Below are 16446 nucleotides of genomic sequence, written 5' to 3' on the forward strand. Positions count from 1 at the left end.
ACAGCAGCCTACAGACGGGACCCTTATTTTTCCTGGTTGTTGTTCAGTCGCACAGTCGAGTCCGACTCTCCGCGACCCCATGGACCAGATCACGCCAGGCCTTCCTGTCTTCCGCCGTCCTCTGAAGTTTGCTCAACTTCATGTTCGTTGCATCGATGACATTGTTGTTCAGTCGCAGAGTCGAGTCCGACTCTTCGCGACCCCATGGATCATCTCCCGCCAGGCCCTCCTGTCTTCCGCTGTCCTCTTCCTCTGAAGTTTGCTCAATTTCATGTTCGTTGCATCTATGACACTGTCTAACCATCTCATCCTTTGCCGTCCCCGTCTTCTTTGACCTTCAATCTTTCCCAGCATCAGGGTCTTCTCCAGTGAGGGCTCCCTTCTCATTGGGTGGCCAAAGTATTTGAGCTTCAGTTTCATTATCTGGCCTTCCAGGGAACAGTCAGGGTTGATTTCTTTTAGGACTGACTGATTTGATCTTTTTGCAGTCCAAGGGACTCTCAAGAGTCTTCTCCAGCACCATAGTTCAAAAGAATCTATTCTTCAGTGCTCGGCCTTCCTTATAGTCCAACTCTCGCAGCCATACATGACTCTTGGGAATACCATTGCTTTGACCATGCGGACCTTTGTTGGCAGGGTGATGTCTCTACTTTTTATCATGCTGTTTAGGTTCGCCATCGCTTTCCTCCCAAGGAGCAGGCGTCTTTTAATTTCATGGCTGCAGTCACAGTCTGCGGTGATCTGGGATCCCAGGAACGTGAAGTCTGTCACTACTTCCACGACTTCCCCTTCTATTTGCCAAGGAGTGATGGGGCCGGATGCCATGATCTTAGTTTTTTTGATGTTGAGCTTCAAGCCCACTTTTGCGCTCTCCTCTTTCACTCTGAGCAAGGTCCTCTTCACTTTCTGCCATTAGAGTGGTATCGTCTGCATATCTGAGGTTGGTGATCTTTTCCCCAGCAATCTTAATTCCCGCTTGTGATTCATCCAGGCCAGCATTTCGCATGATGCATATATATTAAATAAGCAAGGTGACAATATACATCCTTGTCGTACTCCTTTTCCCAATCTTAATTCCCGCTTGTGATTCATCCAGGCCAGCATTTTGCATGATGTATTCTGCATATATATTAAATATCCTGGTATTCATTATTTAAGCTTCCAGGCAGGGGTGTCTAGGTGGTTGATGTACTCTGCATATATATTAAATATCCTGGCATTCATTATTTAAGCTTCCAGGCAGGGGTGTCAAGGTGGTTTTGAATATATGCATAACTATATGCATATATATATATATATGCAAAACTAAGTGAAAGATGTTAAAACTATTAAAAACAACACTGTATCAACAGTGTCAGCCATAAAAACTTGAAGGAATGGCAGCAGGAAGGAACATTTTAGAAGTTCGAAAATCCTCCATCAGAGTCGAAAGAAGCCAAATGGGGGAGCTTTACCTAGTGGTTGTTGGCCATGGGCAGACCCGCCTTCCATAGAAAATCAGGAGGCAGGGAAGCACAGGATTTTTTTAAATTGATTTTTTTGCTATCTGAAAGGAAGCTCCGGTTTGGTGTGGTGGTTAAGAGCGGCAGACTCTAATCTGGAGAACTGGATGGGATTCCCCACTCCTCCTCCACAAGCAGCCAGCTGGGTGACCTTGAGCCAGTCTTTCAAGAGTAGTTCTCTCACAGCTCTCTCTGCCCCACCGACCTCACAGGGTGTCTGTTGTGGGGAGGGGAAGGGAAAGGAGACTGTAAGCCGCTCTGAGACTCTCGAGTGAAGGGCGGGGTATAAATCCAATCTCTTCTTCTACTACTACCAAAGCTTCCCAGGTGGCTGCAGTCTCCGGGTGTGGGAGAAGCCGCAGAGTTATGGGAAACTTGACTGGAGCGGCCTGAATGGTGGTTAGCTCTCCTGGCCGGGGCAAGGGCTGTTCACCAGGGGCTGGGGGATTTATTATTAACCTCTGGCTCTCTTGGCAGTTCGGCTCCCAAGCTCGTGTTCAACAGGGTGAACGGCAAGAGACCTCCACTGATGCCACAGCAAACGGCAGCCACAGAAGAAAGCTACACGTTGGCTCACGAAGAAAATGTCCGGTTTGTGTATGAAAGTAAGAGAAGCTAACAGCTAATACCTGTACAGGGTACCATCCCCCCCCCCCAGCCTCTGTCTCTCCCTCTCTGAAGACTGGATAAGGAGACTAGGGTCACAGGCACCTTAGCTTCACAGGAGAGGTAGTTTTGGTACAACTGGCCCATTATGGAGAAACCAGGGTGGTGTAATGGCTAGACCAGGCTCTGGGGGAGCTAAGTCCAAATCCCCCCTCTGCCACAGAGTCTTGCTGGGGGACCTCAGACCAGTCACACGCTTTCAAACTAGCCTACCTGTAAGGGTTGTTGTAGATAACATGGTGTGGGCAGAGAACAATGTTTGGTGCCCTGGGCTGCTTGACAGAGGGTTGGGATAAAAATGCCATCCATTATTGGGGGCGGAGAAGGAAACCCTAATCCTGGGCAAATCGTCGTCAACCCCCCCCCCCCCCCCACCACACACACTCTTGTCGGTTGCCATGGACTTAGAAGGGTGTCACTGCGCTAGGACTGCACGGTAATGAGCAATAACTAAGAGAATGGTCGCCAGCAATGGCTCTCATGTAAATGAAGTGCTGAAGCAAAGCTGAGAGCAATCGCACCAGCCAAAATCCCTCTTCTAAAGAAGCTCAGTCTTTGTCTTGCAACAGAGCCCTTTGAACGGCTGCCAGGCCAGTGGAAAGTTCTACACCTCCCCACACACACACCCTCATGCAACTCCACTGATGGGGGAAGCTGCCACTAAGGGACAGAGGCTTCTGTGCTCCAATAAAGAGAGAGTCAACAAAAGTCCCGCAGTGGAGCTGCAAGCACAAGGGGGAACAGGGCCTGTTTGAGTAGAGATGCAGGGTCCTTTCCGGGCAAAGGAGCTGGCAACTCTTTCAAGGGGAGGCGTCCTGCGCTTTCAAAGAAAGTGGCTTTTGGCAACGAAGGGACAACAAACGTACACACTTGTAGGCAGTGTTCCCTCTAAGCTGAGTTAGTGTGAGCTAGCACACAGTTTTTTAGTCTCCGGCTCACACATTTTTGTCTTAGCTCAGGGAGGATGGCTTCAGAGCAAACTAATGTATGCAACGGCCAAATCGCTCACTCAGAACTTTAATGCCAGCCGCTCACAAAAGGAGATTTTTTCCTCACAAGACTCCACAGTTTAGCGGGTACATTGCTTGTAGGTCTGGGACATTCTTGAATTTCTTGCTGCCATCACGTGTACCTGAAGACACGGAAGCGCTTTCAGAAACGGAGCTGGTGGTCAAAGGAAACGGGACGTCTGTGTGTCCTTGCTTTCTCCGGCCTCACGCGCCCCTCTCTTTTTCCCCTCCAGCCTGGCAACAGGTAGAGCAACAGTTGTACAACAGCTGCCCAGGAGAAAACGGATCCGGCCCCATACAGTACACAGAGAAAACACCCAGCCCTGAACTGAAAGGTCAGTAGAAATATCTGAAGTCAGGCCATTGGTCCATCCTTCTCAGGATCGTCTACTCTGACTGGCTCTCCAGGGTCTCCAGCAGAAAGAGGTCTTCCCTGACACTTCCTGCTTGAGATCCTTTTATTGGAGGGGGCTGGGGCTGGGACATTCTCCAGGCAAAGCAGAAAACCCTTTTCCCTGTAGACTGAGCTGGACTTGTTGGCAACTCTGTCCCTGTTTGGTTTGCTGTTGTGGGGTTGTGTGAGGCTCCTTAGCAGGATCACACCACACACCAAGGCTTCTTAAGAAGATAAGTAATGATAGTCCATTACTAAAGAAAGAGTATACAGCTTGTGTCAGGAATGACCTGCAATATGATGGCCACTGACTTATAGTGAAATCAAACATTCCCCCCCCCCCATAAGCCAAAGCCAATTATTACAAGACACAAAGCCAATGAGGCGGTGCCTCATAACCATATACCACCATGAATGGGGATACACCAGTCGAAGAATTACATGCATTGTTATAACAAATTCAGCCAAGGGGAGAAGCCCCTCCCAGTCGTCTGGCTGGAAGTTAGTAAAACACCTGAGATACTGTTCGAGTGTTTGATTAACACGCTCCATTTGTCCATCCGTCTCGGGAGGGTAGGCGCTGCTTAAGCCCCTCTCCACCCCCATCAGTGTCATGAGCTCCCCCCAGAACTTAGAAACAAAAATGAGCCTGTTTCGAAAACAGGTCAACTACCACCCAAATTACAGTCTTCCCTTTACTAGGGGGTAAGTCAGTAATGAGGTCCATAGAGATCACTTCCCATGGACGACCAGGGGTGGGAAGGGGTTGCAGGATACCCCGGGGGCTTCCCAGGGCGGGATTTGCACATAATGCAGGTCTGACAGGACTTCACAAATAGGGAAAAGTCCTTCCACATTCCGGGCCACCAAAACTGTCGCTGTAACAAGTGCAAGGATTTAACAAACCACAAATGACCTGCCAACTTAGTTCCATGAACTGTGGTCATGATCTTGCCCCTCAAAGCCAAAGGTACAAACAACTTTGAACCTCGATACCAACACCCCTTTGTACGCTCCTCCACCTCGCTCTCATTGCTTAATTCGAGGCAATCAGCATCCGAAAAGGCAGAAGCAAATTTCTCCTCCCATCCGGTCCCCGGGGATGAAAGAGGCTGGGCTTTAGCTTGGCTGCGTGTCATCACTGCCCCTCCCAGTTGCGAAGGCATGAACATGGAATCAAGCACATCCTCCTGCTGACTGTCATGTTGTGGGAGGCGGGACAACGCGTCTGCTAGAGAGTTCGACTTCCCTGGGAAATGGTGAAGGGTGAAATTGAACTTGGAAAAGAAATCGGCCCACCGCAATTGCTTGGCATTCAGATTCCTGGGAGTCTGCATAACTTCCAGGTTTTTATAATCAGTCCACACCTCAAAAGGCCCCCTCGCCCCCTCCAACCAATGGCACCAAGTAGAGAGCACCAAGTAGAGAGCGCCAATTTGATAGCCCCCGCCTCCTTTTCCCATATAGAGCAATTCCTCTTAGTTTTGCCGGACACATATGCAAGGGGGTGCAGTTTCCCATCCTCCCCTTCTTGCAGAATCCCCCCCCATCGCAACGTCAGATGCGTTGACCTGCACGATAAACTTTTTGAGTTTGTTCAGGTGGGCTAACACGGGTTCAGAGGTAAATAGGTCTTTGAGCCGTTCTAACGCCTCCTGGTTTTCGCTAGTCCAGTTCAATTTAGCCCCCGGCTGGGTGCATTCTGGTCCCTTCCTCTTGGTCCTTAATAAATCCGTGAGCGGTAAGCTCACTTAGGCAAAATTTGCAAGAAATGACCGGTAAAAGTTTGTGAATCCTAAGAATGCTTGTAGTTGCCAACTGTCGCTGTAACAAGTGCAAGGATTTAACAAACCACAAATGATCCGCCAACTTAGTTCCATGAACTGTGGTCATGATCTTGCCCCTCAAAGCCAAAGGTACAAACAACTTTGAACCTCGATACCAACACCCCTTTGTACGCTCCTCCACCTCGCTCTCATTGCTTAATTCGAGGCAATCAGCATCCGAAAAGGCAGAAGCAAATTTCTCCTCCCATCCGGTCCCCGGGGATGAAAGAGGCTGGGCTTTAGCTTGGCTGCATGTCGTCACTGCCCCTCCCAGTTGTGAAGGTGTGAACATGGAATCGAGCACACTCTCCCACTTACTGTCATGTTGTGGGAGGCGGGACAACGCGTCCACCAGGGAGTTTGATTTCCCTGGAAAATGGTGAAGGGTGAAATTGAACTTGGAAAAGAAATCGGCCCACCGCAATTGCTTGGCATTCAGATTCCTGGGAGTCTGCATAACTTCCAGGTTTTTATAATCAGTCCACACCTCAAAAGGCCCCCTCGCCCCCTCCAACCAGTGGCGCCAAGTAGAGAGCACCAATTTGATAGCCCCCACCTCCTTGTCCCATACGGAGCAATTCCTCTCAGTGTCATTAAATTTGCCGGACACATACGCAACGGGGTGCAGTTTCCCATCCTCCCCTTCTTGCAGAATCCCCCCCCCCCATTGCAACGTCAGCCGGTTGACCTGCACAATAAACTTCTTGAGTTTGTTCAGGTGGGCTAACACGGGTTCGGAGGTAAATAGGGCTTTGAGCCGTTCGAATGCCTCCTGGTATCCGCTAGTCCAGTTCAATTTAGCCCCCCGCCGGGTGCATTCTGGTCCCTTCCTCTTGGTCCTTAATAAATCCGTGAGCGGTAAGCTCACTTAGGCAAAATTTGCAAGAAATGACCGGTAAAAGTTTGTGAATCCTAAGAATGCTTGTAGTTGCCTCCAGGTTTGAGGGGGCTCCCACCCCACCACATCCCTGACTTTAGCAGGATCCATTTCCAGACCCCTCTGTGAAATGTGGTAGCCTAGGAAGTCAATCTCAGAGCAATTAAATTCACATTTGGACAGCTTGGCAAACAGTTTGTGCTTGTGCAACGTTTGTAGGACCTCTCTCACCAGCTTGACATGTGCTGGTTTATCAGTGGAATAAATCAGGGTATCATCAAGATAAACGATCACTCCCTTGAACAAGTGCTTGTGCAACACTTCATTAATAAGGTTCATGAAGATCCCAGGGGCTCCTTGAAGTCTGAAGGGCATCACCCTGTACTCAAACTGCCCCAATGGGATATTAAATTCAGTCTTATATTCGTCCCCGACTTTTATGTGGACACGAAAGTAAGCATCCCAGAGATCAAACTTAGATAAAATTTTCCCCTTAGCCACTTCCGCTAAGAGGTCCTTCATGAGTGGTAGAGGGTAAGCATTTGTGGTGGACACAGCATTCAGGCCCCTATAGTTGGTGTACAGCCTCAACCCCCCATCTTTCTTTTTCCGGAATAAGACCGGAGCTGCAAAAGGGGAGGACACGGGTCGAATGAAACATCACGCCAAATTCTTGTCAATGAACTTACGCAATTCCTCTTTCTCCTAAGGACTCATTGCATACAATTTGCCTTTGGGCAATTTTTTGTCGGGGATCAATTCCATGGCACAGTCTGAGTGTCAATGGGGGGGCAATTTGTCCGCTTCCTCTTCTTCAAACACCTGAGACAGATCCCGGTACTCCAAGGGGATAGAATTTAATTCCTCAGTAGCCAAGCAAGCTCGACTTTCCCTGCGCAGTGCTGCCAGTGAGTAAAAAGTCCAAGTCTCATGCGGGTCTGTGCTGAAACCAATGGGGCCCCCGCAACCAGATGGTCACTCAGGGTTTAGCTCCCCCGAACGGCATATGAAGGATATCCTCATCCCCTGCTCCCGCATCCTGCAGGGTAGTCTCCGATTCCTCGGATTCCACATTCTTTTCCTCGGGTTGGGTTTTGTCCCCTTCCTCGAGTTGAAGCCCCCCACCTTTGCTCATCTCGGCAGAGAGATACGAGTTCAGGGATGATAGATTCCTGACACTTTGTCAGGCTCCTTAGCAGGATCACACCACACACCAAGGCTTCTTAAGAAGATAAGTGTTTAATGATAGTCCATTACTAAAGAACGAGTATACAGCTTGTGTCAGGAATGACCTGCAATATGATGGACACTGACTTATAGTAGAATCAAACGTCCCCCCCATAAGCCAAAGCCAATGATTACATTTCGCGTGCACGGGGAAGCAAGTGCCTGCGCGCCCAAACGGTTAAGATTCCCAGGCCAGGCAATGGTGCAGCTGGAAGAAACAACAAGGTCAGACTAGAGATAAGCAGTGAAACGCCAGGCAGGATGAGTTGGCGTGAAGGAGGAAGTGCCCCCTCCACATTCCAACACGATGACAGGGTTACCTGACAGGTTGCCAACTCTGGGTGGGAAAATTCTGGAGATTTTTGGATGAAGCCTGGAGAGGGCAGGAACCCAAACAGGGAGGATTGCCAAACCCCCGGTCTGGGTGGGGGCCCCTCTGATTTTTGGGGCTTAGATCTATTTGCTGCTGGCCAGCTGGCTGGCAGGGGAAGCCCCACCCCCAGACAGGAACATTGCTGGGTGGCACCCCCAACACAATGACATCACCTGGACGTGACATCATTGCATCACCGACATCGGGGCGATGCTCTAGTTTTTGGGCAAACTCTATGGTTTTGAAGCCAAAAAACCATGGAGTTTTGCCCAAAAACTAGAGAGTCACCCTCCCCTGCGATGCGAAGATGGTGTCACTTTTGTCATGCCGCTTGTGCTTTGCATGCACGGCGAAAGATCCTGGGCCAGACCCAGGAGCCCCCTGCCAGATCGCAGGTAGGACCTGGCAACTCTGTCAACAGTGCTGCAGTGTTCACCCTCCAAAGCAGCCATTTTCTCCAGTGGAACTGATCTCTGGAGATCGGTTGTAGTTCTGGGAGATCTCCAGGCCCCAAACGGAGGGTGACAACCCTGTCACTGTGGGTGGGGGAAGAGCCCCACGGTAACGAGAGAACATCCAAAGGAGACAGATGCTTTGGAACCTCAGGGTTTGTTTCGCTAAGAACCCTGTGAAAGCAGACCCATTTTACAGATGGGAACTGAGGGGCCGTGAATTGCACAAGGACAGTCCGTCGGAGTCGAAATCGGAATTTCCCACACCCTTGTCCAGCGTTCAGTCTTCTGGCTCTCATATTATACAGCAGTCTGTGGAATGAAGGCTGGCAGAGAACACCCATCCAGGAAAGGGTGAAGAGAAACTGGGCCTTGTTAGCTAGCTGGGGGGACGGGGAGAAGAAACAGGAGTGGCCGTAGCATTTGTGGTCAAGAATGGTGCCTGGAAAGAGCCAGGGCTATTTTTGGGCAGGAACGCACAGGAACGGCGTTCCAGCTGGCTCCTGAGTTGGCCACGCCCAGCAGGAACTCATTAGCATAATAGGCCACACCCAACAGCAGAAACTCATTAGGATTGGCTACGTTAGGGGGTGTGTGGCCTAACATGCAAAGGAGTCCCTGCTACAAAAAAAGCCCAGGGTTTTGACAACAAAGCAAACAGAATAAGAAGCAAAAGGTGGGTGTGGCAACATGGGGGTGTGGCCTAATGTGCCAATGAGCTGCAATGTCAGGGGTGTGGCCTAATAGGCTAATGAGTTTCTGCTGTTGGGTGTGGCCGATTATGCTAATGAGTTCCTGCTGGGCTTTTTCTACCAAAAAAGCCCTGGAAAGAGCTAATAGCAGAAGACCTGCTGGAGTAAACAAAACTGTTTCCCCCCCCCTTCAAAGGCTTCCCCCCAGCTCGAGGCCACAGGGCAGTCCTCTGGTATGCATGAACGGCAGGAATTAAGAGCCTCCCCTTCCAGTGGTCAGTACATGGTAATGAAATCATACTAGACAATAGATAAAGCCTCCCCCCCCTGCTAGGTGGAAAAAAGGAAATATGATTCTGTTTCTAAGTAATTACACTGCTGGGTTGAAGCAGGATTTAATTGGGAGGCAAGTCCTACTGCTATAGAGTTGTGACCAAAAAGGCCTCCACAGCTGGATAGTTACGGCTTCATGGAAGTCATCAGGCCTTGAGGACTCTTCCCTGGGTATATTTTCTTGGAATGCAGAGATCTCAGGGTCAAATTTAAGGGGAGTTGGTGGAGTTCTTTCACCTAACGTGACTCATCCTAAGGTGCAAATGAAACCGGAATCGTAAAACACTTGGAATTATATTTCTCTGTCTGAATTAGTTGACATTCTATAACTGTAGTACAGCCAGAACAAAACTGCAGACTGTTCTTAAACCTTATTGTCTTCCTAAAATACAAGGTTCAGCGTAGACCTGCGTAGCCACACGAAGTTAAAAAATAACAAATTCAAAACTGCTAACCAGGTTGCTGAACCATTAAACATCTATTTTCATTTCCAGATCAGGAGCATTTCTTAACTTTCTGGTCATGCTTTACCATGAAAAAGTGGATCAGTAACCAGTTCATTTAGTTATTTAAAATAATTTTTAGCTCCCTTTTCTCCCAAGAATGGGGCCCAAAGCAGCTTGTAAAAAAACCAGCCACTTTGAACCATTTTACGAATAATATCACATAGTTTCCTTTCAATGTGTAACTTTCAAATGGGAAGAAAAGGGAGCTAAGTTTGAAGTAAGTGGGGCTGCATGGGAGGTGTTGAGCAGTTTTAAATTGATTATTTAGTGACTTTGCCTGAGGCTTCTCTGGGCAGCCAAGCCTAAGTTGTCCCGGGGGCTAGGGTTGTCAACCTCCAGGTGGTACCTGGAGACTCCCCGCTATTACAATTGATCTCTAGCCGATCGAGATCAGTTCCCTTGGAGAAAATGGCTGCTTTGGAGGGTGGACCTTCCTCAGTCTCCACCCTCAGAATCTCCAGGTATTTCCAAACCTGGAGCTCCCCTGGCTTCACCCCTAAACCTCCAGGAATATCCAAATGAGCTGACAACCATACTCCTAGGCAGGGCTCTTTTTGTAGAAAAAGCCCAGCAGGAACTCATTAGCATAATAGGCCACACCCAAGAGCAGAAACTCATTAGCATATTAGGCCACACCTCTGACAGCGCAACTCATTGTCATATTAGGCCACACCCTCATGTTACCAGAAGTGTGGTCATCCAGCCACACCCACCTTTTGCTTCTTATTCTGTTTACCTTGTTTGTTGTCAAAACCCAGGGCCTTTTTTGTAGCAGGATCTCCTTTGCATGTTAGGCCACACACCCCTAATGTAGCCAATCCTAATGAGTTTCTGCTGTTGGGTGTGGCCTATTATGATAATGAGTTCCTGCTGGGTGTGACCAACTTGGAAGCCAGACGGAACTCCGTTCCTGTGCGTTCCTGCCCAAAAATAGCCCTGCTCCTAGGATTGAATTATTACTACTACTACTGCACATTGCTTGCTCAATATTTTTTCATAAACATTGGCTGTAATTTCGTGGTGCAAAATTCACTTACTGAACTAGAAGAAATATCAGCATTAAAATGGCACCGCTCGTTTTCTTCCCTAGGCCTTAGTTTTTATGAACATTATTTTGCATATATTGTATATAGTTAAAAAAAAATCAACATGGGACTCTCCATACCTAAATAAGCAGACAAACAAGGTGCAACTATGCTATTTCAGGAAGAAAGTCCTTCTCTTAGATAGTGGTTTTATTTTATTAAGCCCCTTAAAACAGCTAAGGAGCATTTTACCCCACTGTTTAAGCTCAGCTTCCTTTCCTCCTGTTCTCACGGTCAGCCTTCCCTTTTAAAAACATCACCTTCCCCGGCCCACAAGTTCTCTTTTCTTTCAAAAAGTCCAAGTTTAAAAAAAAAAAAGGAAAACAAGCTTACATGTGGTGGAATGGCAGCCAGGAGCAACTCCAAGGCCAAGAAGAACAACAAAAGCATCCAGCCTGGCTTCCAGAATCCTCCACGTGAAGGCCTCGCTAACTTTAGGGCTGGTGGGAGCGTCTCCTCGATCCACAGGAGGATGGGTGGTAGCAGGCCTCCTTGGCCCTGCCTCCCAGCCTCTCTTCCATTCGTAGGGCTCATTGGGAAATATATATGTTGCTTCCAGGATAGCTGGAGGGTGGATCCCCTCACAAGAATCTCCTTAGCACCTGATTAAGGAACACTTTGTTTTTAAGAGGGTGGTGGTCCCTATTTCGAGTTCAAGGGTTTAGTTCCAAGCAACTGAGAGATTTTTGGTCAGGTTCAGCTCTCGTTCACTGGAAGAAGAAGAAGAGATTGGATTTATACCCTGCCCTTCACTACCCAAAGGTGTCTCAGAGCGGCTTACAAACTCCTTTCCCTTCCCCTCCCCACAACAGACACCCTGTGAGGTAGGTGGGGCTGAGAGAGCTCTTGACAGAAACTGCTCTTTTTCAAGACAGCTCTTATCAGAACTATGGCTTGCCCAAGGTCATCCAGCAGGTGCAAGTGGAGGAGTGGGGAATCAAACCCGGTTCTCCTAGATTAGAGTCCTCACACTTAACCACTACACCAAATGTCTCGCAACCAGTTTTTGGATTTGGGCTTGGTTCGACTCCACATAACAATCACACTTTTCCTTTTTTTTGTGTGTGGCAACTTACCTTGTACTCTGTGGCCATCACCACAGAGACGCAAATGGTGATTAATGTCTCGGATCCAATGAGGATTGTGAGTTGAGATCACAGAAAGGTGCTTTGCCACCTGCCCCTCCAGCACACAGCCCACCAGGTTCCCCGGAACAACCTCTCATGGTTGAGGGCAACCCCAGGAACGACACCGCTGAAATGGGGGTGGAGGGAGACTGAGCAGAAATAACCCCTCCCCCTGCCAGCAGAAAACAGCTGTTGCCCAAATAGCAATATGGCTCGTACAAAAATGGAAATGCACGTTGGACAGAAGTATTGCATACAGTTTTGAAATAGTAAGACAGGCCAGGTAGGGAGAATGAAGTTACAATTAGGGCTGCCAAGTGGGGGCGGGGGGCGGGTAAACCCCCACTTTGGAGGCCCGATTTCCGCCGCTGCGGAATCGGGCCCTGGGGGAACCCCACCAGGAAGTGACGTGGGCACGCCGGGCCCCCAGCGTGCCTGGCGTCCTCCCGTCACTTCCGGGTGACGTGCATGCGGCGTGCGCAGAAGACGCCAGCCGGGAGCCCCCCGCTCCCGGCGAAGATACACTTGGCAACCCTAGTTACAATCAAAGTTTTGCATCTTTCCCCCCAGTTTTGTGAGATTTAAAGGTAAAACTTGTATTTTTTTTCTGAATCCATATGTGGTTAATTTAATGTATAAATGCCTCATTCGAACTGTGGTGTCAATTGAGTATCTTCCAGAGCCAGTTTGGTGTAGCGGTTAAGTGTGTGGACTCTAATCTGGGAGAACCGGGTTTGATTCCCCACTCCTCCACTTGCACCTGCTGATGTGACCTTGGGTCAGTCCCAAGCTCTGGCACAGCTGTCCTTGAAAAAGAGCAGTTTGTGTCAGAGCTCTCTCAGCCCCACCCACCTCACAGGGTGTCTGTTGTGGGGAGGGGAAGGGGAAGGAGTTTGTAAGCCGCTCTGAGACTCCAAGTGAAGGGCGGGGTATAAATCCAATCTCTTCTTCTTCTTCTTCCTTTCCAGAACAGAAAAGGGACCAGTCCTGTATAAAACTCTTGAGGCCAAACTACTGGCCTGTGCCCTTTTAGCCTGTATTCTGATTCCACAGGAGGAAATCCCCCACCCCCAATACCCGCTCATGATACCCCCCCTATCCTTTCTCTCTTTCAGGTTTTGTGCCAATAGATCTTGAAGACTGGTGGGCACAACAATTCTTGGCCAAAATCGAGAATGGCTCTTAACGCAGGGGGCGGTAGAACGATTTTAAAATTAAAACGCTAAAATGTAATGTACCCCCAAGGCCTGCCCCTGCCCGAGTGGAGAGAGAATGAGAAGGCACGGGGACCACGGCAGCCACGCTTTTCCGCCCCCACCCGTGGCAAGGGGCAGGAAGGAGGCCAGACTCTGCCCGGCCGTGCTGCGTCAGTGCTGGGCTTTGCACAAGGAAGATTCCTGGAGACTGCGAGTTCTGGAAATGCCGTGGCGATGTGGGAGGAAACCTGGGGAGGGGCCGGTGACCCCCGCTGTTCTCCCACTTTGGGCTGGCACCCTACGGCGAGCCTGTGGTGCAACCTGTAGCCGGGACTGTGTTCAAAATAAAAGCGCTGATGACGCCAGTGGATTGAATGACAAGGTCTGGGAGGAGTTATTACTGGGAACAGGCCAAGGACGCCATTCCCGGGAAGACAGATGGCTTGATTGGCAGATCAAGGGCAAACCAACAGAGGAACTGGGTCTAGGCAGGAACGGCGTCTTTGCGCTGTGTGACGTTGGGGGATAGTAACCGTCGTGGTACCAGTGTGTGCAAATCTACAAATAGTTTTTTCCCCTCCTTTTGGGTCATAGTTTAGCCCAGAAATGAAGTCAAGTTCTGCGTTCAGTTGGAAGCATTGTCAGGAATGAGCCAAGCCTTAGGTAAGGTGTTCCACGGAGTAAGGTGTTCCTCATCGTAGGTAAGGTGTTAGGTAAGGTGTTCCTCATCGTAGCGCAGAGCTGGCCTACATACCTACACCAATCACATAGAATCATAAAGTTGGAAGGGACCTCCAGGGTCATCTAGTCCAATCCCCTGCACAAAGCAGGAAATTCACAAACACCTCCGCCCCCCCCCCCCAGTGACCCCTGCTCCATGCCCAGAAGATGATAAAAAGCCTCCACGATCCCTGGCCAAACTGGCTTGGAGAAAATGGCTTCCTGACCCCGAAGTGTCAATCGGCATTTCCCTGGGCGTGTAGGAAACAGCCACAAGAACTAAGCAGTGAGGCAACCCTCCCTGCCCTCCCTCTCATGATCTGCCTAAGTTCACAGAATCCGCATTGCTGTCTGATGGCCATGAAGCCTCTGTTTGAAAACCTCCAAAGGAGGAGAGCCCACCACCTCCCGAGGAAGCCTGTTCCACTGAGGAACCGCTCTGTCAGGAAGTTCTTCCTAATGTTTAGCCGAAAACTCTTCTGATTTAATTTCAACCCGTTGGTTCTGGTCCAACCTCCTGGGCCAACAGAAGACAACTCTGCACCATCCTCTAGAGGACAGCCCTTCAGGTACTTGAAGAGGGTTATCATATCACCTCTCAGTCATCTCCTCTCCAGGCTAAGCATCCCCAGCTCCTCCTCCAACCTTTCCTCATAGGACTTGGTCTCCAGGCCCCTCACCATCTTGGTTGCCCTCCTCTGGCATGGCTTTTTCTCCACTCTACCATTTCACACGTTAGTATGCTCTCCCATGGTGGAAACCCTCCTTGCGCATTTTTTTAAAAGTATGTCAAGGGTATTTCCTGCAGTTAGATTGGAGTCCAGCAGCACCTTATAGAGACCAACCAGAGTTTCAGGGTGTCAGCTTTCGAGAATCGAAGCGCCTTTGACAGACACAGCAGAAAGGTATATCCTAGGCACTGACATCCTTGTTTGCTAGATTACCGAGTGCAAGAAGTGTCCTTTAAAAAAAAAAAAAAACTTTCCAGGAAAAGTGCTCCCAGGCGCCCATTGACTTTATCAAGTGTGGTCGGGGGCAGTGTTCCCTCTAAGCTGAGTTAGAGTGAGCTAGCTCACAGTTTTTTAGCCTCCGGCTCACACATTTTTGTCTTAGCTCAGGAAGGAGGGCTCCAGAGCAAACCAATTTATGCAGTAGCCAAATAGCCCGCTCACAACTTTAATGCCAGCAGCTCACAAAGTAGCGTTTTTGCTCACGAGACTCCACAGCTTAGAGGGAGCATTGGTCGGGGGAGACCCTGGGACGATGCATAGATCGCTTGGCCAGATTGAAAGCCACGCCTTTTCAATATGTTGGCGAAGGCTTTCACGGCCGGAGTTCTTTAGTCGTTGTAGATTTCCTGGGCTGTACGGCCGTGGTCTTGGCATTGTAGTACCTGGCGTTTCGCCAGCAGCTCACTTTTCAACAGACGAAAGAAACAAGGGGGGGGGGGATTTGGATTGCAACGGTTACCTGACACCTCCCAGCCTTCCCCATGATCTGCTAAACGTTCTCATGTTTTTGGACTTCTGCACTTGGGGAGGGGGCTGCACTAGAGTGTTTACAGGCACGGGTGCTCTTCTGCCACCCCCGGCACTGCCCAAGCAGTTGCGGCACGGCCCGCAAGCGCGCACGACCTTGCCGTCTTTACCAATGTTCCCCCTAAGCTATGGAGTCTTGTGAGCAAAAATCCTACTTTGTGAGCTACTGGCATTAAAGTTCTGAGCAAGTGATTTGGCTACTGCATCAATTAGTTTGCTCTGGAGCCCTCCTTCCTGAGCGAAGACAAAAATCCGTGAGCCGGAGGCTAAAAAACTGTGAGCTAGCTCACACTAACTCAGCTTAGAGGGAACACTGGTTACTGTGCCTTGCTTGTTTGGAAGCTGCTCCAGCATCTTGGATCGTCCTGACACGATGTGGGCAACTCTTTTGGTAACTGACACACAGACCATAAAAAGGCATACAAATCACCCTTCTGAAAATCTGTTTTTATTTTGGAGATGGAGGGGGGAAATGTCACCACTACAGCTGACTGCAGTATATAAGAGCCATCGAAGAGCAGATACACACACACGGGCACACACTTTTCTGAGACACAAACGAGCCTCGCACCCCTCCCTTTAACACGACCTGTATCTTCCTGGCCTTTTAAAAATATAATTTTCATACGCAGAGATGCCCATACACACAAAAACCAAACAAACAGTGACACATGGAGGAGGGAGATCCCTGTCGTCAGAGATTGTAGCTAGTGGAGTTTCGTGGCTTGAGTCATCAGGAGTTGTCCACTGGATGTCACGTGGACAGAAGTGACAAATGGAGCTCGTCGGGTTCTGTCTGCCTTTTTGGCCATCCTTGTAGTAAACAGTGCTTTTGGTGGCTGGGGCAACAGCAGACCTGAGAAATCTCAAAAGCGCAACCTGGATTCATACACGCACACATACACGCTCTGTGCAAAACTGA

The 16446-nt window shown here is 49.4% G+C and overlaps 1 protein-coding gene across 1 annotated transcript; it reads left to right on the plus strand.

The window, feature by feature from the left end:
• Positions 1-1979: 1979 nt before the first annotated feature.
• On the plus strand, positions 1980-13641 carry FAM195A (family with sequence similarity 195 member A; the record flags this gene model as incomplete). The annotated part of the gene is made up of 3 exons (XM_015419926.1): positions 1980-2107; positions 3412-3513; positions 13186-13641. Coding segments are annotated over 3 exons (301 nt in total), but the record flags the coding sequence as incomplete, so codon positions are not given.
• Between the last annotated feature and the right edge of the window lie 2805 nt (positions 13642-16446).

This window comes from Gekko japonicus, unplaced genomic scaffold (assembly GCF_001447785.1).
Source record: "Gekko japonicus isolate JY-2015 unplaced genomic scaffold, Gekko_japonicus_V1.1 scaffold3722, whole genome shotgun sequence".
NCBI classification, from domain to species: Eukaryota; Metazoa; Chordata; class Lepidosauria; order Squamata; family Gekkonidae; genus Gekko; species Gekko japonicus.